Here is a 27,365-nt window from a genome sequence, read left to right on the forward strand (position 1 = left end):
GTAAAAACAAGAAAAAGGTGAAAACACAGAAGACAGACACACCCACATACAAAACACTCCACACACACAATATGCACACGTACTAACACACATAGACACACACACACATACAAATGCAGACACGGATGCGCAGACACACGGACACGCACGCACACACACAGACAAGCACGCACACACACAGATACGCACACGCACGCACATACACGCACAGTGAAAAGCACACATTTAACATAAAGGAGAGAGAAACACAGGTCAAATTTAAACGGACTATAAATTCCTATATGCAATATTAATTAAGTAAAACTTTAAAATTCTAATTCTAACCCATCCAGGCAAATAGTACAAAACAGTATGCCAACGTTGGCGAGGAACCCAAAACTCCAATGGAGAAAAAAACCTCAGGAGAACCCAGGCCCAACCAGGGGATTCCAGTTCCCTTCTGGCAAAAGCTGCGGCCCTGAACAAGCTCGACAGTGCTTGCACAACAAGGCTAAATAAAAATAAATAAACGTACTAATAAGGTTAATTATAGATTTAAGATAATCCTTGATCATCTAATAGCATTTAAGATTTTGTAGTGACATAAAAAACAGTGTTTGTAACTTAGGAAGTCTGTCTCTTGATTTAACTTTTACGAGCCCTCTAGCGCAGCGGTTCTCAAACTTTTTCGTTGTAAGGCTCCCTTTGTGTAGAGTGTATCGCTTTGCGGGCCCCCAAATAAAGACTTCTTTAACTTAATCTTAAACTTAACATTTTTATTTAAACGAAAACATATTCGGTTATACAACATCAATTCTTTTCTCTGGTGGTCTTATTTTGCTTTTGTTTGATTGCATAAAATCTATGATCAATTTCTATATTTCATAAAATGCCACAAAATCTGTGGCCCCCTGGATACATCTCGGGGGCCCCCAGTTTGAGAACTACTGCTCTAGCGGCTTTTGTTCAAAAGAAGCGCATAGCGACCAATATAGCGACTTCTTGGATAAACCTTACATTTCATTCAGTGGGAAAATGTCGCCAGTGTTGCCCCGCGAGCGCGAGGTCTCTCTTTCCCAGCGCAGGGATCGCCTTCTCTCGGCATCACTCTGTACAGTGAGCAGTAGCTAGAAGCATCACATATAATTCACCGTACGACAGGTGACTCCTGAATGAAATGAGTAGCCTATGGCGTTTCCAACAACCTGTCACTGTTATCAACTGTTTAGATATATAAACATGAACAAAGTTCGTCTGTAAATATGCACATGGTTACGTAGTCGGGGGCTGTGTGAAAATAGCCAAAATCACCACTTTTTATAGTGATTTGTTAGATGACGTCGCGTTATACTGTAAGTCAGAACTGACAATAGAAATGGAAAATTGTCAATGAGAACGGTTTATTGTTGTAAATATAATATATGAGTTAGAATACCCTCACGTTCTTAAATCTCAAAAGGTAAGAGTTGTTCTTACATCTATTTGGTGAATTTTATATATCATGATCAGGTCTAACTGCCTTACTTAACCAATATTTAGCCTTCATTATTAGAAAATCCACAGTGCTTTTACATACATTGCAAAATGTTTACATACACACAAATATTATGATGTCGTAATACAGGTATATAGGCTAAAGAAGTATAGGCTACTTATAATAGTCATTAATGCCGTTTAACACATTACTCGCTTACATAAGGACGTGAGTCACGAGGTGCTTCTTACACAAGTAAAGTTTTACAAATTGACAAATTATAGGCCCAATCATTGACAAAGACTGCCCGTTTATTCTTAGAAAAAATTAAGATGTTAATAGGAAAAAATCTGAGCATTGCACTTAAGAATATTATTAAGAACATCCTATCATTTATCTTAAAAAGTTATTATATTTTCTCTTAAGAGCAGTTTTGTGAATCCGGCGTGTTTGTGTGTGAATTATGGAAGAATCTGATAGAACTGAATTGGTAGAGGTGTGGTAGTGTGTGCTGCTTGCATATGCCAGTGAGTTACAGTATGCTGGGAAATGTCTTAATATTGTTGTTACTGGAAAGCATTGTTGCTATCATGTGGTGTAAATCCTGTATGATGGAGGATGTGTACAGGTGTTGAATTGTCCTTCAAGGTTGTGATCATAGTTTGTAATTTGTCAATGTAATCCTGTATAAGATAGAGGTGTTTCCTACAAAAAGTACCCTATAATTAAAAACTTTATTGATGGCATGTGTGTGTTTGGGGGCCTTTGATTTCTTAATCCGGGCCTGTTAAAGGTTCCTTGTGTAACCATTTAGACAAAAAAATGGCATCATGAACAGAAGCACCTTTATTTTTAAGAGTGTGCGACGCTTCCTTACCAAGACTAATACAATACTGAATCTCTTGAATAGCCAAGTCTCTAGTCTACAAATAATGTCAAGGTCAAATATGGGTCATGTGAACCCTTTCAGAGAAACAACACATTGCAGTTCATACTCATGACTTCAGACTATTGTGAAGAGAAGACCATATAAACATGCAAAATGTGCTGCTACACACAGTCCAATGCTACAAATGTAACAGTTAGCCTATCTTATGGTTTACTTAAATATACATATTTGCCACTTTAAATACCTTATTAAAGTATTTTAAACACATCTTTTTACATTTCTGGAATTTCACCTGTAGAAGAGGCTTAAAGAAAATCAAAGCTCTCGAACTCTTTCATCAGAAAATGGCATATCATCGATAAAAAAAACACCAATCACTGAAATTTTCCTGTAGTGAATAATTGAACACACATTCATGTCCCATTTCTTATTCTCTCTCTCGAGGCATAGAGGATAATTTAAGATCTATTCTAAGAGTATGGGAGAGCCTAGCAAATAACCAATCACAATCCCTTGCAATTTCAACCTGCGTGGCTCTACTTTCCATTTCAATTCAGAGATCAGAGAAAACGGGTATGAATATTCAGTAAATATTAAGCTCTGGAGACTGACTCCTGCTCATTTTCAGAGTCTATATCTTGTGAAATTATATAATGAAGTCTTGTTCCAAATTAGACTGTAAACCTACAATTGTGATGAGCTTCACAGGATTTCACAAATCAATCCATCCACATTTACACCAGTTTTAAAAAATGCTGCAATGTCAATGGATTTTACTGTGGTAAAGCTTTTCAGTAGTGTATAAAATACAGGCAAACTACATGCAAAATACTTTGTATTTGTATCGGACGGCTAACACAATTAAAGCAGTCACAATTACTATAATGTGTAGTGTAAGAAATAAATAGAAACAGAACTCCCGCGATACACAAACCAGGCCAAAGAATGAACCAGTTTGAAGGTCTAAATTCAAAGCCCCAAATCTGTCATGCTGTGGTGTAACAGGAAAGGCCAGAGTCTCTGAAGAGAGAGAGCAAAAAGTGGAGAGGGACCAGCCTGCGCAAGACGCCTGAAGACAAATTGGTGGACCTGGACCCAAGTAGGGTGTTGCATAACTGAAAGCAGGACCCTGAAGAGAGAAGACAGAAGCACTGCTGCTAGCCATCTCCAGAGAGCATCATCTGACTGCAAAATCCACAGAGGATAAGCCGAAAGTGGGCTTTTAGGCCTGAAGAAAGAAACGCTTCCCTTCTTGTGAGAGATTAGTCGCCTCTGGCTACTAAGAGGGAAATATGCAAAGATATTCCGAGTGTTGTAAATCTGCTGCTCTGGTGTTTTAAAGAGGCTACAGTGTGGTGGGCCACTTGAGAGACCCATTCCTTATGATGTTCATTAATGTGGAGACACTGCATTGGACGTGACGGATTAAGAGGTCAAGAGATTCAACCAACACGATCAAGATAACCAACCATTGGTTCTAAACCATTTAAAATCATTATTTTCAATTGCAGCATACATATAAATATAAATTCAACAGGAAGCAGGTTTGCAGGTTGCAGGTTTACATGAATACACCTACTGATAAAATGTATACCTTAAATGCACTGCAAGGCAGTCTGGATAAAAGCATCGGTAAAATGCATAAATGTAAAAAAACTATAAAACAAACAAGCCAACTTTAAAGCATTTTCATCTGAAAAAATAACATTTTGTCATCATTTACTTTTCATAATTTTAGCTTTTAACTTTTATTTGTATCGTGTGCATTAAATTAGCTTTTGACATATTTTTAAACTTTTACAATGCAAAATAAATGTTGTATGTTTGTAGTCTGGTCATTTAAAGGTCCAGTGTATGAAATTTAGCGGCATCTAGTGGTGAGGTTGCGAACTGCAACCAACAGCTCACTCCACACCTACCTTCCAAACACTATGGTGGCTGACACAGGACAAAGATGTTGTCACATTTCCGCTTCTTTGCAGAAGGAGATAATGTATTTATGAAACGCACTCTGCAGTTTGTCAGTTTAGGGATACTGTAGAAACAACATGGCAAATTCCATGCAACGGAACCCGCGGTGTATGTAGATAAAATAGCTCATTCTAAGGTAATAAAAAGCATAACGCTTCATTATGTAAGGTCTTTATACACCTCTGAAAACATAGTTATGTATATTATATTGCATTTCTGTCAATAGATCCTCCAAAAAATGTCACATTGCACCTTAGTGTTAAAGTGTTAAAAAAAATCCTCATTAGGGAGGGTATTCCCTTCCACATAATAAAATCATACAAATTTTAGTGACATGAAAGTAAATAAAAACAGAATTTGTATTTTAGGGCAAACTATCCCTTAAAGGAAATTTCATATCAAAATCAAAATAGTGTTATTTTTTACTCATGCGTCGAAGTGCTCTCGTGAACGCGCACTCTAGACTGACAAGACAGAGGAGAATATATAGATTAAAGTCGTTATTTTGGTTTGTTTTTCGCACAAAGTATTATCGTCGTTTCAAAAAAATTTAACGATGTCTTTAGTACTTTTCTGGACCTTGACAACAACTATAACCATGATGTCTATGAGGAGGCCTGGAAATCTCTCGGATGTCATCTAAAATACCTTTATTTGTGTTCTGAAGACGCCGGGAGGTCTTAAAACATGTTGAACTGCATGTGGGTGAGTAAAAAATAACACAATTTTGATTTTGAGATGAACTTTTCCTTTAACTGTGATATTTTAAGTAGGACAAGGTGGATGAAAAAACAAGTTTGTTATTATAATAGGCACCTCTCTCCCATTAGTGTGGAGTGGGTTTATTTAGAAACAATATTGCCTGAAAACCTTGGAGCCCACTGTGGTAGTTTTGCCACATTTTGTGAAAGTAATAATGTATACACCAGAGGGGATAACAGGCTGCTCTCCCTTCCTCACATTAATTTTGTTAATAGAGATGTTGGCTGGGTAAAGGGCAGACTTCCTAAAATGGCTCCCCATCTGGATTACCTTTATTCTCGGGTTGACTCAGACTGTGTCAAAATACAAAAAATATGTGACTTTTTAAAAATAATTGATGGCGTAGAAAGATCTCTAAAGAAATTAACACCGCATCAAAATGGCATGTGCATTAAACAAAATATTCGTTTTGAGTGAACTATTTCAGTAACTACTAAAAAATAGTTACTGTACATGCATACACTCTTAAAAATAAAGTTGAATCACGATGCCATAGAAAGGGCCATTTTTTGGTTGAATGGTCCCAATAAAAACCTTTAATATCCGAAGAACCTTTCTGTTTCACAACATATACAGTACATACACATGATATAAAAACTCTGTCGATGTACTTCATGTTAACCAAAATGAATGCTTAAAGCATTAACCACTATATTTATGAAAGACTCCATATGGTGTCCTAATATGCATGCGTGTGTTCCTTTTCCGCTACTGTATGTGCATTTTATGTGATAAATGAGGTGCGAAAGCATATAAAAACCAGAGCTAAGCAACATGCCGGGCAAGTGTAAAACAATCCATCTTAAAACGTGTTATACATTTTCACAGCCTGATACATCAACAGCAGGTAAACAGGGCAGCGTTATTTACAATTACGCAACACTAAAAACAAAGATCCTCAACCTTACGTCATCACAGGTCTATATATAAAACAGCAAATACAGCACCCAAACGAATGCTGAAAAAGTGGATTTTTGGAGGAACCCACAGGAAGCGAGTCCTACTTCTGGGGCAAACCTGGTATAAGAAGCCATTTGTCTGGGATAATAAAGTAATAAAGCCCAGTGAGAAGCCAGCTGGAGGGAAGGAGAAGTAGACCAGCCTCACCTCACAGCACCCAGCAATGACATTTGGATCTCACAAAGAAACAAAGGAGTTCATAGTACTGTAAGAGCCACTGAGGCAGTCACAACAAAACACACACACAGCAGGATTTTTAGGACAGGTGTGCAGGCGAGTGACAGAGATAATGGGTGTGGTGGTCTCCTGAAGCTGGGCATTCAGGTTTGGTGGCAGCACTCTGCGTGTGACGGGTTCAGAAGATGGCAAACAGCTGCGATGGACTAACAAGCAAAAAGTTCAGGGCCAAAGCAACATTGACCTGTGGCATGACGCCACTCGCCTGCGGGCAGCTCAAATATGGCGCTCTTCCTAATTGGCTTTCATTTCCACCTCCATATCAGACAGTGGCGGACCAATCAGAATCAAGTATTCCAGCAGGCCGAGTGATAAACCCATAGAATAAACACAGATAAATATTTGTTATATTCTTGGTCAAGAGCAGTACCTTTATAAAGTAAGTCATGCTGGTGTGGGAAGTCTGTGTAAGAAATAATATTGCCATGATCGCCAATCAAGCACCCAGTGCATCCTGACCAACAATTCATTTTTTTCCTGGCATATTTTTATCAAACACAAACCTGCTGTGTAAGACTTAAGTCAGCTGTAAAGCTATGAATCAACTTTACATATTCCACTACACATCCACATAATGCCAATAAGGACCCAGATGCTTATGTGTCATACGTATAAGTAAAAGATCCCACAAACTGATACATTTTGCCTTCTAATAAAAGCATAATACGAATGATCTTACACCATTTATGATCATAAAGAATTTCAAATGAACTCATAGTAACATGAATTTTTAAGATTTTAGACAGCTAAGCCTTGACAAAGATCAATGCTGCTCCCTGGTGGTTGAAAAGAGAAGTGAATTTTGTAAACATGATAGCAGTAATTCCTTTATTTATTTTAGCAGATCATAAGATATTCTTTTTATTAAATGTCTCAGCTTATCCATCATACTAAAGTATATGCACAAAATGGAGATTTCCAGTTGCTTGTTTTTTTAATGTATTGCAGAAAGTACACCTAGGTTTATATCAACCCATCATAAAATACTAAATTAATATAAGGCAAATATTTTAGACATAGACTCACTATCAACTGTCAGCTACAGTGTACAGGTGTACAGTCCATGAATAATGTCACATGAGGAAGATGTGGTTCTTCACATTAAACAGGGATAGTAATTTTACCCCTGTGGTCAGTTTGCTAGACCCCTGCAGCTGAAAAATGAAATTGAATAGGACTCACAGTTTATCTATTTCTTTTGCCTTTGTGTCTTCAACAAGGTACACGGTGCCAAAGCTTCCTCTCCCAAGTCTTTGCTTGATGATGTATCTGTTAGCTATTAGTCTGCTGAGGTCAGGTCTGACAGGACGACTGTGTGCCGGACACTCACGAAATCTGGGCATTTTTCTGTCATGAATTTAGTGTCGCCAACTGCCAAAAGACAAAGGTTGAGTGAGAGTAAATATTAAAAAGTTTAGAATTATTAGGCTGAATTATTTTTAACTGAATTTCCCTGTGTGCAACAAACAAATAAGGAAACACAGCTTTTTTCCATTTTGAAGAAAATAACAAAAGAAAAAGTCAAGTAAATATAAAGATAAAAAGCCCCTTAGGGAGAAAGTAAACGTAAAGATTTAAGGGAGAAAGTAAACGTAAAGATTTAAGGGCGAAGTGATATTTGAGAAATAATGTAGAAGCCAAGAACAAACAAATCACGTGTAATTTATTTCTCCCATTCTCCCTCAAGTAATACCCACTAACACTATTGTTTTAATTACAACATCATAAAATCAACCCTTCGTTTAACACTGGGTGAATTTAGCTCGCTTTGCTTTGCAATGCGACCTATACAACATACCAAACCCTGATACAGTGAGTTATGATAGTAAAACGTCAGACGATAGCACGATGAAGCGATGATATTGTTACAAAGAGCAACCAAATAAAAGTGTCCATTTCACTGTTAAACAATAGAAAAAAATAATAATTAAATGTGATGCAGTTTTTCCTCACCTGTCCGTCGGAAGTTCCACCGTCCGACATGCACTCAACTTCCGCGTGCTCTGATGTTGTCATAGTAACATTGTATTCCCTTTATCCTTATAGTGGCGCTAAAGCGTGGCGTAGCGTTAACGTCTCAATTACATTTTTACTGTTACACGCAGGTTTTGAGTATCATTAGGGTAATGCCCTTACGAAAATTAACCATGTTTTTTTTTGTGGTACAAGTTTAACCATGTTTTTTTGGTGCAATTGATTACTTGGGGCAAAACCATGATTTTACTACAGTTACCATCGTTTACTATGGTTTTTACAAAAACATGGTTTTCAAATCATGGTTATTTTGAGATAACCATTGTTTTACTAAAGCAACCATGTTTTTTTTTTTTTTTTTAACTGTAGTAAAACCATGGTAAATTTTCGTAAGAGTGTCAATACATTGATGATTTATAGGAACAGACAGGAGCGTAATTTCCACTGGGGACGGGGGGAATGTCCCCCTCTCTTTTCAAAATCCCGTTGGTGTCCACCTCACTTTCAAATTTGTTTGTAATGATTTTGTAATCGCACGCCGTCATCGTCACGGAGAAGTACTAGGACCGAGCAGGACACAGTCTGCCTGTGTCGATGCGCGCGTCGCGTGCACACTCTAAAGATAGATCACTGAAAGACTGTTCTATTTCGTTCTTCCTGACCGCCAGAGGCAGTAAGGACATTACATATCAGGCATACATAAACCTATATTAAATATATAATTAGAGTATAAATCTATATACCATTATCGATATGTTATCTTGCAGCAGAGGTCAGAGTGCATTCGCTTGGCCTAGAGAATTTCTGCGAGGTCATGGGAAAGCTATCTCATTTCTGCACATTGTGCAAGCCCCTCTGCAAGCAGATGATGGGCACGAATGTTGCCCTTCCTGTTTGGGCCTGGAACATCTGAAAAAAGGTCTCACGGAGGAGGCCTGTATGAACTGTAAGGTTCTTTCCTGGGAGAGGAAGACCTGTAGGGTAGTTATGGTGGAAAAACTCTTGGGGGAGTCGTTGCAACCACCACAGTCAACGCTGCCTCCACCGTCGACTAGACATCTGCCCGGTTAACCGAAAATATATATCACGTGATTTATGCCCAACTTGTGAGTGCAGTACGGTAAAATGCTGCTGCATCCGAAAGCCAGAGGGCGCTCTCGTGCAGAAACTCCAAATACGCACTACAGAAGAAGACCATAACACACGTAGCTCAAGGAAATGCCTAAGGACATGTTCTTATCACTGATCCTCAAGCCTCATCAGGTATTTTCATGATAATAAAGTATATTTATAATGATCATGTTTGACGGGTGTTGCTTTTTTAAATGCACGTTATAAGCGACTCGAACTCGCACTGCTTTTAGACCGAGCAGCATTTCTACTTTTTTCTCTCCCATGTCGGAAGAAGATGCCATGTCGGTGGCAGCTTCTCACAATCAGTTTTTTGGAGAGGAGGAAGAGGTTTTTGCAGAGCTTCACTCTCAGGTCTCCCATAATGACTCAGAAGATTCACAGTCAGAACAGGAGGTGGTGAAGCAAGCCGTTCGGACTGCACTGGCTCGTTTAGGCCTTGATGCAGCTCCGGTAGTTACAACCCCTACTAGTGCTTTTTTCAGAGGTTCGACTCAACCTTCTCCTCTTACTATACGACCATCAAGAGATTATATTGATGAATTGCAGAAGTGCTGGGCTAACCCAAAATCACTTACACACCACACTAGTGCAAGCAGAGCATTGGCTGCGATGCAAGATGCTGACACTTTTGGCCTTGATCAGATGCCCAAGATTGATCCAATTATTGCCTCTTTCGTCCTCTCCCCAGAGGAAGTGTTGAGAACTAATGTCCGTTGGCCTCGCCCACAATGTCGAATTACTGACGATCTTCTCATACAGGCTTATAACACAGCAGCGCATATGGGTCGCATTGGCAACTCTCTCTCCCATCTAATGTTGGCATTGTCCCAGTCTCTTCAGGCTTCAGGAAGTGATACTACATCGCAAGACTTGAGCGATGCTTCATTACAAGCAGTAGCATTTATGACAAAAGAATTGGGCAGGCTTATGTCAACTCTCACACAGACACGCCGACAAGTGTGGCTTGCGCAGTCTCCTCTATCGGAGGTCTGTAGGAGAACACTAAGGGACCTTCCTGTAGTTCCTGGACAGCTCTTTGGTCCAGCTGCACAGCAGACACTAGAGCGTAGTGTCCAGGTGAATCAGACTAGGCAGCAGTTTGCGGATCTGAGGAGGGTTCCACCGTCCCGCTTACAGTTCCGACAGCCCCCTATTGGGCATGTGCTACAGAGATTTCAGTTTGCCACACGCCCAACGGAGATTCATAGGAGTCAGCCTCAGCGAGGGGAACGGTCTCATAGAATAGATCGATATGTTCACCGGCCCAGGGGACGGGTACACCAATCATTTCAGGCTCCAAGGGGAAGGGCACCTGACCAACAACCCACCAGAGGTCATAAAGGCCTGGGTCGCTGGACTTGAGGGTCCAACGCCGGCCGTCGGACGTTTTTCTCATCAGCAGCTCAATTACTGGGAAACAACAACCTCAGACCCTTGGGTTATGGCGACCCTAACTCAAGGGTACAGGCTGCAATTCCGACACCGGCCTCCCTCTTTCAGTGGGGTCAGAACGACGATAGTTTCAGACCCAAAACATGCAGATTCATTAAATCAATAAATAATACAACTTCTAGAGAAAGGTGCCATCGAACCAGTAAAATGGTCAGAACGGCTCGATGGGTTTTATTCAATATACTTTTTAATTCCAAAAAAGTTTCTGAAGAGATTACCGTTCCGCATGTTGCGAGTGACCGATGTTCTCCAGGCTGTGAGGCAACAGCACTGGTTCACCACAGTGGATTTAAAGGACGCCTACTTCCATGTTCCAAATGATCCACAACACCGACCATTCCTTCGTTTCGCAGTCCATGATCAGGTCTATCAATTCCGAGTACTTCCATTTGGTCTCTCTCTATCCCCAAGGGTCTTTACCAGGTGTATGGCAGCAGCATTGGCCCCAGTGCAGGCCAAGGGACTACAGATACTCCCATATCTGGACGACTGGCTTCTGTGCTCCCACTCTCAGGAGCAGGCTATGATGGAAATTGGGCAGCTGCTCTCCCATATTACCCATCTAGGTCTTGCGGTGAATTTCAGCAAGAGCAAGCTAACTCCAAGTCAGTCAGTGGAGTTCATAGGGATTATCCTGAACTCTCGGTTGATGAAAGCTTCACCAGCAGAACAGCGGGTGAACTGTATTCTGCTGCTCCTTCAACGATTTCGAAGTCGGGCCAGGCTTCCGCTCAGGTACTTCCTGAGACTCATGGGTATGATGGCAGCAGCAGCTGCTGTCATACCATTGGGCCTCCTGGCAATGCATCCTTTCCAAACATGGGTGAACGGTTTTCACCTGAATCCCAGTGTGCACAAGAACAAACTGATCAAGGTTTCGGAGCAAGGCCTTCTCGCGTTGAAACCCTGGAGAAAGAGATCATATCTGACCAAGGGAGTTGCTCTGGGCAGGATTCCCTCCCGGCGCAAGATAATCAAGACCGATGCCTCGTTAACCGCCTGGGGGCGGCTCTCTGCAAAGCGGGGAGAGTATAAACACCCTGGAGCTATGGGCAGTACTACTGGCACTGAAGCATTTTGCATCGAATTTGGAAGGCAGACATGTTCTCATAAGGTCAGACAATACTTCAGTGGTTTATCACATCAACCATCAGGGGGGCACAAGATCCATCCAATCTCTTCATGTGTCACAGAAACTGTTGACCTGGGCCTTCCTTCAGTTTGCAAGTGTCAGGGCGATGCACATTCCGGGAGTGACGAATGGGGTAGCGGATTTCTTGTCATGCCACAAACCTCTATCGGGAGAGTGGAGTCTCAACCCGGAGGTGGTAGAATTGATATGGCGGTGCTTTGGCAGGGCGGAAGTAGACCTGTCGGCCCAATGCCCTCTATGGTTTTCCCTGGCAGAGAGATCCAGCCCTTTGGGGCAGGATGCGCTAGCCCACGACTGGCCAGACCTGTTACTATATGCCTTTCCCCCAATACCATTGATCTTGGCAACAGTTCACAGAGTCCTTCAAGGACACCACAGGCTACTGCTAGTCGCTCCCAACTTGCCAGGGAGACCCTGGTTTCCAATGATGTACAGGCTCTTAGAAAGGGAGCCCTGGAGCCTTCCCAAAAGGAGAGATCTGCTACATCAGTTGGGAGGTCAGATTTGGCACCCGAACCTGGACTGGCTACAGCTGTGTGTTTGGTCTCTGAAGGGCCAGAACCACTTCTGAGGAGCTGTGATCAGGCTGTACAGAACACCATATTGAACTCTAGAGCGCCTTCCACTAGAAGTGCTTACGCTTATAGGTGGAAGTTGTTCTCTGATTGGTGTAGGGGGCAGACAATGTCGCCGGAGTCATGTCCGGTCCCTTTAGTGTTACGTTATCTGCAATCTCTGCTAGATGATAATTGTGCAGCCTCTACTTTAAAAGTCTATGTGGCTGCAATTTCTGCACATCATGTAAGAATAGATGGTCAGCCATTGGGAGCCCATGCCTTGATTACTCAGTTCCTTAGAGGTGCACAGAGACTGCGCCCCCCTCAGACCATTCGGGTACCTTCATGGGTCCTGAGCCTTGTTTTGAAGTCTCTTACATTACCTCCGTTCGAACCTACGGAGCACAGTGACCTTAAATGGCTCTCTCTGAAGACTGTATTCCTATTGGCCATTACATCAGCAAAAAGGGTGAGTGAGCTTCACTCGTTGTCTGTTAACGCATCCTGCATGCATGCGTTGGAATACAGATGGTTCAGGACTCACATTATGGCCAAATCCAGCATTTCTTCCCAAGAGGCTCTTGACCCTGTTTAGGAACCAGCCTATTGAACTGTCGGTATTTAATCCTTCAGGGTCGGATACACATGAGGATGGTGGAAGCAGACTTTTGTGTCCAGTAAGAGCTCTCCGGAGCTACATCAGAGCCACAGAACAATTCCGGCGATCAGGCCAACTTTTTCTCTGTTTCGGGGGACCAAGAAGAGGTCAACCCCTCTCAAGGCAGAGATTGTCGCATTGGGTGGTGGAGGCCATCAGCCATGCTTACAAATCTAATGGATGTTCCTTCCCTTCAGGAGTGAGATGCCATTCGACAAGAAGTGACATTTGCACTGCAGCTACGTGGTCATCTGTGAACACATTTTCACGTTATTACAGAATTAATGTCGCTACGACAGACTCAATTCAAACCGCGGTCCTGTCAGGACTCTCAACTTTCTAGAGGTGAGTAGACCTCCTCGTGACTTTGTTGTTATAAGTCATCCAGTGTGAAGCACTGCCTCTGGCGGTCGGGAAGAACGAAATAGAACGAGAGTTACGGATGTAACTGCGGTTCTATGAGTTCTGGATGACCGCCAGAGCTTTCTGTCACTCGGAGTCACGAGAAGATTCCGTAGAGACTGTTTGCCGGATGTCATGGGGTTAAATAGGGGAGGACCCCGCGTCATCCCGTAACTCTCATTTTCAATCACGTGGTTTTGATTTGAATTTAATAGAAATTTGTTTTTGTTTCGGTAGGCTATTAAGCGGTTTCCTTATAATGGACTTCTGAGGGGAAGAAGCGCGTAACGCGTGATTTATTACTTTTTTCGTTTAATAAGGACTCGTTCTTTTAACAGCAGTTAGTGTTTATGACAAGGCTTGACAGAAACGTGGGCTTCCCTGGTCATTGTTTAGGTAGGGCTACGTTAAACCTCGTTAAGCATTTTAGAAAGTCCTCCGAGGCGCGTCTCCTTCCGACTGCAGATTCAGGTTAACAAGTCATGTTTGCCTCCATTTCTCAATACTCACATTTTCCCCCTTCATGAACATCAACTTTTGCTACACAATAAAAACACCTCTTAGTTTCATTGTTTAAATTGATTAAACCATCAAAAACAACGCAAAACATAGGTATTTTGAATCTGTGATAGGATTCAAAGCATAAACATTTCCCCCCATTTTATGTCCACTCCACCTCTCAAACCAAAGTTACACCCTTGGGAACAGATAAATAATAATAATCATTTCAATAGCCTAAAACTTCTGTAACGCTTGTGTATCACACAAAAATAAAACATATAAACTGTTAGCTGCAACATGTAATTGCATAATAATCCCAAGCATGTGTGTATATACTGTATGTAATATTTTTATGATTTGTTCTTTTTTCCAATTTTTTGCTTTAGGGCCCATTTATGGAAGATACTAGTTAAATAGTATTTTTAATAACAGACAATAAATCTTCAGTAGCACACTTAAAGCATATTTAATAATATTTCACCATTTTTTGCAGTTTAGTAGTCAAGTTGTATACTTTTATAGTCATCATAGTACATTTAGAGATGCTTTGCCATTCGTTCAGATTACTTTAGTAAACATATTTACATGAACCTCTAAATAAATTGGGAGATTTAAAGGAATTAAACTGTATGTTGGATTTGTTCACATTTCTCCTTTATCTTCAGGAACCCTCACTGCACTATAGATGGTTGAATCTTCATTTTGTTGCTCGGTGTTGGCCCACCTAAAAGTATGCATCACAATGAGACACTCATAAAGTATTCAAATCACTGAGATCTTAAAGCTAATTCACACCGATGCCAACAGACTATTTTTTCTAAATTAGATGTCTCTTTTTGTTGCCGTTTGTTGGATCAGTGTGAATTACACTTTGGAGATTTTACTTCACAAACAGTCAACAAAGATTTCAAATGTATACGACTATTTATCAGATTAGAAATGAACTAATGAAGCAATATTGGGTTGTGTGTTTGGAAATCTTACACTTTGGGTTTGATGTTAAGAGAAGCGTATTGCACTTCCTCCTCATGCAGCACATCCTCTGTTCTCTGTAGATTTGTTTGAACTGTGTGTGTGACTGTGTTGACCTATAATAGCACAGAGAAAAAACAGTAAATCTTATGTAGTACTTAATCTACAATAAAACATCAAATGTAACTTAATGATAAATTACGTGTGCAAAATTTAGTTGAAGGATCAAACCTGTGCTGTTTTTCCTTCCTTCTGCGGCATCTCCTGAATTTTTGCTCTCCTTCTAATAAGAAGCAATAACAGGAATAACTATTCAAAATTCAGGAATAACTATTCAAAATTCACCATTCCACTTAAATACTCATATACACTCATTTCAAGAGCTCTTCTGTGCTGTCTGTGAGTGTAACATTCAGACGTACTGAGAGAATATCGCACACTGGCATGTGCAACTACTAACAAAACTGAAATGTATGAACCCACCTTGATATGAGTGTCACAGCCACAACAGTGAGAATAATTGAGATTAAACAGCACACTCCAATTACCCAAAAATAAGTTGTGGACCCAGAGATGTCTGAAGAGACAGAATCTGAAGACAAGAACAGCATTTGTTCCGAGGTATCACACATTTTCAAAAATGTATGTGAAAGTGTTCAAAATACTGTATGTTTACCTGTTCCTTCAACATAAAGACTGATTTGTTCTGATTCACTTGATTTAAAGTTTTTTAAAGCACAGGAGTAATTTCCAGAGTCTTTATGATTTACACTTTTTAAGGTGAGGATGGGGCCTGAATTTTTTGTTGGCTCATTATCTTTAAACCATTGAAGCTCTGGTGAATGACCAGGACAGGAGACTGTGCATGTCAAATTCAAAGACTCGCCAACTGTTATGCTTCCATTGTCTCTTGACCTGCTCATGGATACATTTAAATCTAGCAGAGAACAAGATAAATACATGAGAAAAAACATATATTTCCTATGTCGATTAACACCTTTGCTAAATATATGTATAAAATATATATTATTTACCTTTGATTGTAACATCTACCCCATGATTACTTGTAAAAAGTCCAGATTCCAAATTGGTTTTAAATCTGAATAAATATTCTCCAGAATTTATTGAATTAATGTCACTGATCATCAAACAACAGTTTGAAATGTTATTTCCAATGTACTTATAGTTGCTTTGGTTGTGTATGTATGCACTGTTATAAACATACGGCCCATCTGTGTCACATTTCTCATGTTGTTTCTTAGAGCACCATAGCATTTGTGTGACTTGTAGCTGCTGGTTATTTGGATATGTAAAATTACAGGGAATAGAGACATTGGATCCTCGCACTCCACAGATTGAATAAGGAATTTGCACGTTCCATTCAGAGTCAGTACTGAGGACATCTGGAGATTATAATACATTCACTGTTACCTTACGTTTAAGTCACAACTTCATGATATAAAGGAAATACAGTACATTTATAAAAGCACTCAAATCATTACATATTATTGTATATAATTTGCATTATATCACAAAAATTCAATCATGGTTTCATTCAAACCACATTGTAAAAAGAAAATGTCTTACCAAGCAGGAGAAGCAGAATAATTTGTAGCATTTTAAGCTCTTGGTTAATTACAGTTTATAGTCTCTGTTATTTAGGATCTGTTCATAGTATCTGATGATGTGACTGATCATCTGTTAGTTTCTGTTCATATGACTGACCAGGTATATTAAAATGAGAGAACTCGAAATGCTTCCACAAAAGATTAAAAGCAGAAGTCTCTATGGTCATTTCCTTTTTTTATGACAACCAGTCATTGCCTTTCGAATCACCAGAAAAAAAATTCACTGTAATCTTTTCAGGCACTTAAACCGGCCAGCTATCAGTTCCCTGCTCAGATATTTGACTAATAAAACCACACAATTCTTGGTGGTCCTCATCCTCTCTAAAAATGGTCAGTGACCACAGATAGACATCCCGATGGAAAATTAAATATTAGGAAAATGTATAACTGTTGATATGACTAAATGTTGCCCTCTAATGAAATCATAATATATTCATATTTAAGAAATTTAAGATGTGATTATAGTAGCACAAAGTTTTGCTCAGCAATCACTTAGGATAAGATTCCCTTTCGAGAGAGGTCTCTCAACATTGCGCAAACGCTAGGGGAATCCCCTTCTCTAAACCTTACTGAAACCTTATTGAATAACGCCAGTAGAAATGAAAATGTAACTGGCCAATGTTGTCCAAGACGGCGTTAGGGGCGTGGTCGCCACCCCTATATCTTACACCATCTGGACCACATAACCTCAGAATCTTTCTCCTTCAATTACCTTCATGTACTGTTGAGGATACACCCAGGAGAAGAGGAAGAACTAGGATCCTTCTACTTGTGTGTTCCAGCATGCCCGTGTGTGCCTTATGTTCTGGGCCCATCGACCACAGGACACGCATGCTCACTGCGTACTCTGCCTGGGTCTGGCCCATGCAGAGGCGGCTCTCTCCGATTCTACTGCCAGCACTGCGAGTACCGTGTCTTATTGAGTCTAAACGCTGTATCATATCTTTGTTTATTTCCGCTTTTGTCACGTGTTGAAGTCGCTTTGTTATCGTGCCGGTTTCGCTTGTTACTCTGAGCTATTGGGAGGCGTGTCCAAACCCAGGTAAAGGATTTAAAAAACCGTGAACAGTGCCCAGTTTGTGGGAGAAGCATTTTGTTGCAGCTAAAGTCAACTGGAGCACGTAAGTGTAATTGATTAATCGTGTCTTATTGAGTCTAAACGCTGTATCGTAGCTTTGTTTATTTCCACATGTTGAAGTCGCTTTGCTATCAAGCCGGTTTCGCTTGTTACTCTGAGCTATTGGGAGGCGTGTCCTGCTGATTTCAGCCACGTGATCCAGACAGGTATTTGCGATTAACCACCGCGGCAACCCTCATCGCGTAAAGACCATCGACTCTTCCTGCGCGACTCCACCGAGCAAGGACACCGACAAGGCACTTGAGTATCGCACTTCTATTTACTTTTTGCACTTCTATTTATACTCTTCTTGTTATTTGTCTTGTATATTTCTTATTCTCCGCTTTTGAATATGTGTTTTCAAATCCCTACTGTCACTACAACTCGTAAATCACCGGGATCACGTAGAAGGCCACGCAATGCTAATGCTAATAATCTGCGCACTCTTTCAACGTTCACAACTACCTCAATTACATTTCCCATTGGTTTATGGAACTGCCAATCTGCTGTAAACAAAGCAGATTTCATCACAGCTATTGCTAAACACTCTGGTCTTTCTCTTTTAGCACTTACTGAAACCTGGATCAAGCCAGAGGACACTGCCACACCTGCTGCTCTCTCAAACAACTACACTTTCTCCAACAGCCCATGCCTGTCAGGGAGGGGTGGAGGAACAGGTCTACTTATCCCCAACAACTGGAAATTCAAACATCTGGTACCCTCAAGTGACAACACCTCCTTCGAGTCACATGCTGTTACTATCATCCACCCTGTTAAAACTCATGTTGTGGTCATCTATCGTCCCCCAGGTCTGCTTGGACATTTCTTGGAGGAGTTGGATATGCTTCTGTCATCCTTCCCCGAGGATGATACTACTCTGGTGGTACTTGGAGACTTCAACATCCACCTTGAAAAACCGCAGGCTGCCAACTTCAACAACCTGACTGCGTCGTTTGACCTCAAGCGAGTTCCCATTTCAGCAACCCATAAATCTGGTAATAAACTTGATCTTATCTACACACGACACTGCTCCACTCATCACTCCCAGGTCACCCCCCTGCACATGATGGATCATATCCTCATCACTCTTGATCTCGACCTAACTTCTCCAGACACTACACATGCTTCCCCACTGGTCACATTCCGGCGCAAACTGCGATCACTTTCTCCCTCCCGCTTATCATCTGCGGTCTCTGCCACGCTCCCCCCCTCTGAACAGCTCTCTCTCATGGATACTAACAGTGCCACCGACACTCTTTGCTCCACACTAACCTCCGGCTTAGACAACCTATGCCCTCTAACATCTAGGCCATCTAGGGCATCCCCTTTTGCCCCCTGGTTATCTGATGTTCTCCGTGAGCATCGCGCCACGCTCAGGTCTGCTGAGAGAAAGTGGCGCAAATCTAAAGAACCCGCTGACCTCGGTCTCTATCAGTCTCTCCTCTCTTCTTTCTCTGCTGATGTCTCCTCAGCAAAAACCCAGTACTACCACGCTTAAATGAAAGACTCGCCTGACTCTCGTACTCTCTTTAAAACCTTCTCTGCTCTTCTTTGCCCGCCTACCCCCTCACCTCCATCCGACTTAACATCTGCTGATTTTGCGTCTTTCTTCGTAAAGAAAACCACCACCATCAGCAGTCAGTTCCCCGTGCCGCCGCCTCTTGTTCACGCCCGCACACCCGATACCTGCTCGTTCCCCTCCTTCTCTCTCCTATCGGAAGATGATGTCTCCAAGGTCATGTCTTCTAACCACCCAACTACCTGCCCGCTAGATCCCAACCCCACTTATCTCCTCCAGGCCATCTCTCCATCGGTTGTTCCCGCTCTGACCCACATTATCAACTCGTCTCTCACCACTGGTACATTTCCCACAGTCTTCAAAGAGGCCCGTATAACCCCGCTACTGAAGAAACCCACTCTTAATCCTGCACTGTTAAAGAACTACAGACCGGTATCACTCCTCCCCTTCATTGCTAAATCTCTTGAACAAGTGGTATGTAACCAGCTCTCATCCTTTCTCACCCAGAACAACCTCCTGGACAGCAACCAGTCTGGTTTCAAGAACGGTCATTCCAGTGAGACTGCGCTCCTCGCGCGGGCGCATTTCTGCTCTGCGAGCAAAAACTCAGTCCGCGAGCAGAGGCTTTGACGAGCACACGCGTGATTCACTATGCTCTCGCAACTGCTCAACACTTGCTCGCTCGCTCGTTGAGTTGACTTCTGAGACTTTGGAGGCGGGACAATGGCAGATATCTCGATATCTCCACTCATTTGATTGGTAACTTTTAACATACACTCACCTACATGCATTCGGTGGGTCACAGATCGTCATACGGGTTAGTGCTATTCAGCACGTATTTTTGCTTCAAACACGTTGTGACGGGGGTACAGGTCCAGGATCAGCGTCACCTGGGAAACGGCCCGGCAGCTAATCACACACACCTGGAATCGATTAGCTGCCGGGCATATAAGCCACACACACATCACAATCGGGGAGCATTACACTCCCGAGAGACTAACCATTCCTGTTCTCTTCTCACAGATCCTGACACCAGTGACTGAGCCCACTTGGAAACACGAGCACGGACTGGCTGAGACTTTCTTTCACTGGAGCCACAAGATCAAGAAAGACATGACAAGATGAGGCAGAATCACGACAGAACGCCCGCCTTAAGGAGCGATATCCTGACGCTCCTCAAGGTGACAAACAGGACAAGATAGACTGTGACAAAGACAAGAACCAACAACACCTGGTGAACAAGATCAGGGGCAGACAAAGGTGCAAGATCATGGGGTTGGGGTGACATAATAAATAAAACAAACAAGGGAGGGGGGTGGGGGAACAACAGAGTTCATGGGGGAACAGTCCTAGTCCCCGAGTGCGAGTTCTGGGGGACTTAGTTGGGGAAGTACTGGGGGGAACAAGGCTGGGGACCGGTTGTGTCACCGGCTGGAATTCTAAAACTCTCTGGAATCTAAAAGTAACCTATTGCTACATAGTAAAGTATATTTGTGATTTTGCTGTGAAAATGCAGTGTTTCAATATGTCTAGTGTGGAGAAATGTAGAGAATATGTGTTAATCTGTTTAAATGCGCACAAAGAGTTAACCACCACAAATATTTATTTTTGCAATGTTTGTTTAACTTGTAGTTTGATTGTTAATGTTTAATAATTCGGGACAAGCACACATTCATAATAAAACCTACAAAGATGTAATGAATGTCCACTAGGTGGCAACAGAAATATAGAGACTCCTGGAGTAGACCAGAGGAGAAGAAGAGTTAGCTGACGAGTGTATAGAGAGAGGCACGAGTCGGTTGTTGTGAGAGAGATAACGCTGTAACGAGATCTATGGAATGCTCGTGAATGTGCTGGCTGAATAAAAGAACCCACCTGAATCACACGCTTGTTGTAGTCTTCTTCAAGTGTGTTACACTAGCTTAAAGGGGCGTTCCACGCACACACGCGTCTTCGAAGTAGACTTAACGTTACATATATTAAAACCATACGCAAGTTAAAGACGCTTTTTACTGTCTGTGTAACATGTGACCTGTCATTTTGTCGATAAGTATTGCAAATGAGCACATCACAACATGAAATACACATCACAGTAATGTAGCTTACGTCTGTTAATATGTGGTACAAAGCAATGTTCACTGCTTGCATAGATACATATGTAAAGTAAATAAACATATTTACTTAAGTGCCTAAACATAATGTGTATATTTTATTTGTCCATTAGTACTGTTGATGAATTCAGGAAAATTTGAGTTAAATAAACAGCGAGTTAACACATGTGCAACTACCTCCACATTTAAATGCAGTATTGAGCACAAATCACAGAGGTAACTTGAATCTTGTTTGACTGTTACAGGGACAGACGAGCACACTCGTTAAAATCACGAAGGTGGCGACGGTGGCCAGCTGCGAGATGGCAGATGTGGGGTTCAACGCCCGTAGTACGGCATACATATTAGGACATCGTCAGACCTCAGCGTCAGTACTCGGGTATCAGATTAAACGGCATCGCGCCTCAGACAAAAAGGTATCAGTTCTCAACAAAACAGCGTCGGGGCTAAGGTCTCGACCAATCAGGCAACAGGCAAAACGGCCTCAGACTAAAAAGCATCAGCTCTCGCGCAACAAGGCATCAGGCGAAACGGCCTCAGACTGAAAGGCATCAGATGACTCTAGAAGTGGCCACGCCCCCCCTCCCGCATGACGTCAATGCCGCAAACCCTTTTTGAGCAGCACTTTTACGGCAGACAGACAGGTACACGCGAAAGGTAGGATGTCCACGAGTTTTTAATAGTTTTAATCGTTACACTTTATGTATTATATATATATAAAGTGTAACGATTAAAACTATTAAAAACTCGTGGACATCCTACCTTTCGCGTGTACCTGTCTGTCTGCCGTAAAAGTGCTGCTCAAAAAGGGTTTGCGGCATTGACGTCATGGGGAAGGGGGGGCGTGGCCACTTCTAGAGTCATCTGATGCCTTTCAGTCTGAGGCCGTTTCGCCTGATGCCTTGTTGCGCGAGAGCTGATGCTTTTCAGTCTGAGGCCGTTTCGCCTGATGCCTTGTTGCGCGAGAGCTGATGCTTTTTAGTCTGAGGCCGTTTTGCCTGTTGCCTGATTGGTCGAGACCGTAGCCCCGACGCTGTTTTGTTGAGAACTGATGCCTTTTTGTCTGAGGCGCGATGCCGTTTAATCTGATACCCGAGTACTGACGCTGAGGTCTGACGATGTCCTAATATGTATGCCGTACTACTGAGGCGCGATGCCGTTTAATCTGATACCCGAGTACTGACGCTGAGGTTTGACGATGTCCTAATATGTATGCCGTACGTAGATACAGGATCATTTGTTACAACAATAAATTGAAATAAAGCTTTGATTTATGTGTTGTGTTATATTTATTAACAATTATTAAATTCATTTATTTTCTTAAATTTATGTATTTTTTATTCATGTTTATTCTATAGTTTTCTGAGAAAAAAGTTTTGGAGAAAACTTTTCGGAGAAAAGTTTCACGGGCCCAGGGTTCTGGTCTTTTTATATTATTTGACTAAAACTATTAACACTTTGAAGTATTATTATTACAGTAGAGTGCCTTCAAAACCCTGGTAAAACAGGTTTAGGCCATGTTCAGACAAGACTTCTTTTTTTACAAGAAAAGGTTGACAAAGGCGCTTTTTCAGTAAAAAAATACAAATATCAGCAGAACGCCATTACTTCGGAGGCACGAAGGCAGCCCAGAGAAACAGACAGACAGCGTAACAGAAGTCTATTTGAATTAGAAACAGAGTACGTCTTGCAATAACTAATCACATATTTAAAAACTACAATACTTATTTCTCGCTAGAAATGCAATCAGAAGTTGCCGAAAGTGAACATTAAACTTACATTTATACAAAACTATTTTATTTTTTCGAGCTTGAGCCTTCTCGACAAAACACGTTCCTCGCATGTTGTTACGGAAATGACAGGTCTCTATCATTGGTTTGCTGTGAAAAAGGAGCTTGACGTAGGGCGTTTTTTCAGAAAAGTTGAACTTTTTTTCAACCTCAAAAGACGCTCTGAGCTGCAGAAAAAGACGCCGGCACTGGCGTTTGAAAAAGCGCTCAATACTTTCTTTGAAAACACGGTTTATTACACAGGATTATAATGTAAAACAGATGCTAGCAGCTTCGAAAAAGAAGTCAAGTCTGAACATGGCCTTATTCTGATCTTCTCATTCTCCGAATTATACTTATCAACGCTGTTTTTATCATTTTAAAAAATGCAGAAGAGGGTTAGAACAGAATTATATTTTTAATATGACAAAACAATTTTTTCTACAACAGCAAAGACAGCAACATCCCCAGCAGCCCCCTCAACATCAGCTAAGATATTTGGAAGAATGTCAGTAACAGATCTCATCCCCCATTGACTCCCATAATATTTATTTTCCCTACCATGGCAGTAAATGGGGGATGAGATCTATTTGGTTACTGACATTCTTCCAAATATATTTTGTTGTGTTCAACAGAACAAAACATTTACACATTTTTGGGTGAACTATCACTTTAAGGATAAAACTTTAACTTTATTCACTTAAATTTCTAATCCCAGACTTGTTAATAGGTGCAACTAAAATATTTAAAAACGTTTAAACATTAGAATGGTCTTTTCTGTTCTGTTTCTTTTTCAAAACAGCACCATAGCATTTGCTGCTTTATCAATTACAGAAGCATCCGTATTGATACACGTATCAGCAAGGAATGCATCGCAACATACTGGGCGATATATCGATTTGTAAGATATATCGATATATTTTTTCAACGCGATGTGGGATAGACAATATCGTTAATATCGATATGGGGTGTGTTCGACTTGAAGCGGCTCTGTGGTGTCTGACATGCGCAGTGCCCATGCGCAGAGTGAGCAGAGCACTCTCGTTCTGCATGCGAACCGGACGGACCCCGCACGCCTGCTCTACAAGTTTGCTTATGACATGGAGGAAGCCGCAGTGCCAGTCCACACAGCAGAAGATGATCTGGTTTGTAAAAAGAAAAACATTTGGAAATGGTTTGGATTTAAAAGATCTGATGAGCAACAACAACAAGTGATCTGTAAACAATGCCATAAAACGGTTATGTTAAAAGGTTGAAGCACAACAAATCTCTTCCACCACCTGCAAAAATGACGCGGCACAAAACGAAACGTGATTGGTTGCTTTACTGTCAGTCATATGGCCTTTTGGGCGGGCCTTGGCCAAAGAAAGCGGTGATAAGTTCCCGCGAGACTACTCTGGAAGCTACTTTTACCCGCAGCGTGCCTTACGAAAAAAAAGTTATTATAATTTTTGTTTACAATTTACATGTTTTAAACAAGTGGTGTGCAGCTGTATGTTTTCAAATAGGGGGAAAAAACCCTGTCATTGAATTTCTTTTCACAAGCCGTTTTAATAAAGGTGATTGTGACATCTCACATGAGGCTTTGACTTGCAAGTAAACATTTATTCCACTTTGTAGAAAATATCAATATACATATCGGATATCGCCTTTCATTAAAAAAATACAGAGATATGAATTTTGGTCAATATCGCCCAGCCCTACGACATACAGTATTGCTGTATTGATGTTTTGAGCACAGCCATATTTAAAGCCTTGTTTCATGTGCCCCTTTTATACTTTGAGCACCTGCCTATGGAGTTTAAATGGACCCAAAACCCACGCGCACGCGCGATGCAAACGCGCATAATGATAACCACGTGCGGAAAGCTGCTCCGCGAGGGCGCATTTAAACTCCGCGAGCGCGCAGGACAGTATCCGCAAGCGGAAAAGAATCCTCGCGCGTGCGCATTTCTGCTCCGCGAGCAAAAACTCAGTCCGCGAGCACAGGCTTTGACGAGCGCGCGCGCGATTCTCTCTATGCTCTCGCAACTGCTCAACACTTGCTCGCTCGTTGAGTTGACTTCTGAGACTTTGGAGGCGGGACAATGCATGTTAAAAGTTACCAATCAAATGAGCGGAGACATCTGCATGTCTCCGCTCATTTGATTGGTAACTTTTAACATGCACTCACCTACATGCAGTCACCTACAGATTACATGTCTTACTACCGAATGATTAGTGTATTACCTTGCCTTAGCTATGTGTTAGTGTTTTAACAAGTGACATTTTGATTTCTTACATCTGTCAACAAAAATTATGCTATATAATATAGCAGTTAAACTTACATGTCATGTATGACCTATTTAAAACATACTATAATAATATAATTAAATGTCTCCTGTAATCATTAAATTTGAGTTATCTAATATCTGTTTACTGGCATAGCCCATTTTAATATTCTCAAAACAAATAAACCAAAACAAATAAATTATTTAAATTAAATTTTAGAGAGTACATCATATTGTAATTTATAATAACTTGTGCTTTGAGTTATACTGTTGTAGCCATTTATTAATTCTCATTTTATAACAATTTCATGAAAATTATTAACAATACAAAAGCGATTATGAATACACATACCAAACTGTTTATTTCTAACTTCCTGTCAAGATGCCAAATATGTAAATCCAAAGCCAAGGGCATACATAACACTGTAACCCAAGTTTAAAAACGGAAAAAAGTATCGTGTTGTGCCAAATTAAGACGTCTGTACAATGGGTAAGATACATGTCGGAGACTGTAGGTGAGTGCATGTTAAAAGTGACCAATCAAAGGATCGGAGAAGTCTGCCATTGTCCCGCCTCCAAAGTCTCAGAAGTCAACTCAACGAGCGAGCAAGTGTTGAGCAGTTGCGAGAGCATAGAGAGAATCGCGCGCGCGCTCGTCAAAGCCTCTGCTCGAGGACTGAGTTTTTGCTCGCGGAGCAGAAATGCGCCCGCGCGAGGATTCTTTTGCGCTTGTGGATACTGTTCTGCTCGCTCGCAGAGTTTAAATGCGCCCTCGCGGAGCAGCTTTCCGCGCGTGGTTATCATTATGCGCGTTTGCATCGCGTGTGTGCGCGCGGATTCCATGCGCGTGAGTTTTGGGTCCATTTAAACTCCATACCTGCCCCTTTAAACGTCTCTGCACGGCCCTGATCAACAGTGCGTACACACAGATATGTGCGTAGTGAGTGCGTAAGAACAGATTCACGCAAAGTGTGGGATTTACCAACTTGTACTTATACGTAGAATTGTGTGTAAATATAAGCACACTTCTGAGCATGCTTACGCAGAGAATCTAGTGGTAGAATGGTGATACTACAAAAAGAAAGTGCCACCGTTCATGTTATCTTTTTTTTGCAAATACTCGATAAGTAATTTCATAGTTCGAGGTACACATTTGCGTGTGAAACGCTATAAAAGACAAATGGGAAATCAGTTGAAATGTAGTTAGTGTCATCAGGGGCGGTTCTGGGGGGTCAGAGGGGGCCAGTGCCCCTGTGTCAACACACTTGGCCACCCCACTGGCCCCCCTAAATCTGGAATCGTTTCTGGAATTTTTTACCACATCCGAGCAATTTCGGGTGCAATGCACAGTTTGTCCTGCGAGTAGCAGTAATGATGCTTGTGTGCCAAAAGGAAGATTACGCAAGCAAGACGCAAACAATGTCGAGTCTGTGCGCCTTCAGCGAGATTACGTCTACATCATACAGGCAATGGAAATATTTTGTAAAAATATAATGAAAATGCATATCATTACTCATCATATTAAAATACTGACCTATATTATGTTGCGCATGTTAAATCTACATAAAGCAGTCGTGACTCGTGCCTATACAAAGAATCAGCTGCTGCCAGAGAACGTGTAACGCACTAAAGAAATTTTATTTGTTAATGAAATGAGATCAAATGTAACTTACATTTATTAGGGTGAATGTTTGATAAAATGCACTTTTGCCTTATAATTAAAATAAATAGTCTGTCATTCCCAAGGAATTTGCAGAGTTCAAGTAATCTATACAGTTTATTCTATACTGTCCTGTATATTACTTGTGGTGTATTTGAGAGTCCTCTTTTCATTTACACATTTTCATAATTTTCCCATTTACAGTTAAAATGAAGA

The 27,365-nt window shown here is 41.3% G+C and overlaps 2 protein-coding genes across 3 annotated transcripts in view; both read right to left on the minus strand.

The window, feature by feature from the left end:
* nek11 (NIMA-related kinase 11) overlaps positions 1-7,615 on the minus strand; it is an 88,125-nt gene extending 80,510 nt beyond the window's left edge. Inside the window, exon 1 of the mRNA XM_057339740.1 lies at positions 7,455-7,615. Coding sequence (XP_057195723.1) covers positions 7,455-7,615 — 161 coding nt within the window. The remainder of the gene's footprint in view (positions 1-7,454) is intronic.
* A 6,943-nt stretch (positions 7,616-14,558) lies between these two features.
* LOC130558288 (HEPACAM family member 2-like) lies at positions 14,559-16,783 on the minus strand. 2 transcript variants are annotated; one of them, XM_057340632.1, is made up of 7 exons: positions 16,663-16,783; positions 16,110-16,478; positions 15,752-16,012; positions 15,624-15,667; positions 15,307-15,358; positions 15,088-15,191; positions 14,559-14,827 (listed from the first exon to the last, which is right to left on the minus strand). In XM_057340632.1, the coding sequence occupies exons 1-6, from the start codon at positions 16,691-16,693 to the stop codon at positions 15,130-15,132; spliced, it is 819 nt and encodes a 272-aa protein (XP_057196615.1). In that variant the 5' UTR covers positions 16,694-16,783; the 3' UTR covers positions 14,559-14,827; positions 15,088-15,129. The 2 variants fall into 2 exon arrangements, with proteins under 2 accessions (XP_057196615.1, XP_057196614.1); XM_057340631.1 differs by having other exon boundaries at positions 15,559-15,667.
* Between the last annotated feature and the right edge of the window lie 10,582 nt (positions 16,784-27,365).

Source organism: Triplophysa rosa, linkage group LG8 (genome assembly GCF_024868665.1).
Source record: "Triplophysa rosa linkage group LG8, Trosa_1v2, whole genome shotgun sequence".
NCBI classification, from domain to species: domain Eukaryota; kingdom Metazoa; phylum Chordata; class Actinopteri; order Cypriniformes; family Nemacheilidae; genus Triplophysa; species Triplophysa rosa.

Coding starts and splice junctions, on each gene's coding strand:
- LOC130558288 (XM_057340631.1), bottom strand. CDS start 16,693: ATGCTACAAATTATTCTGCTTCTCCTGCTTG. Junction 15,359..15,558: donor GCTGTGACACTCATATCAAG/GTGGGTTCATAC, acceptor GCTTCTTATTAG/AAGGAGAGCAAAAATTCAGG. Junction 15,192..15,306: donor AGGAAGGAAAAACAGCACAG/GTTTGATCCTTC, acceptor GTGCTATTATAG/GTCAACACAGTCACACACAC.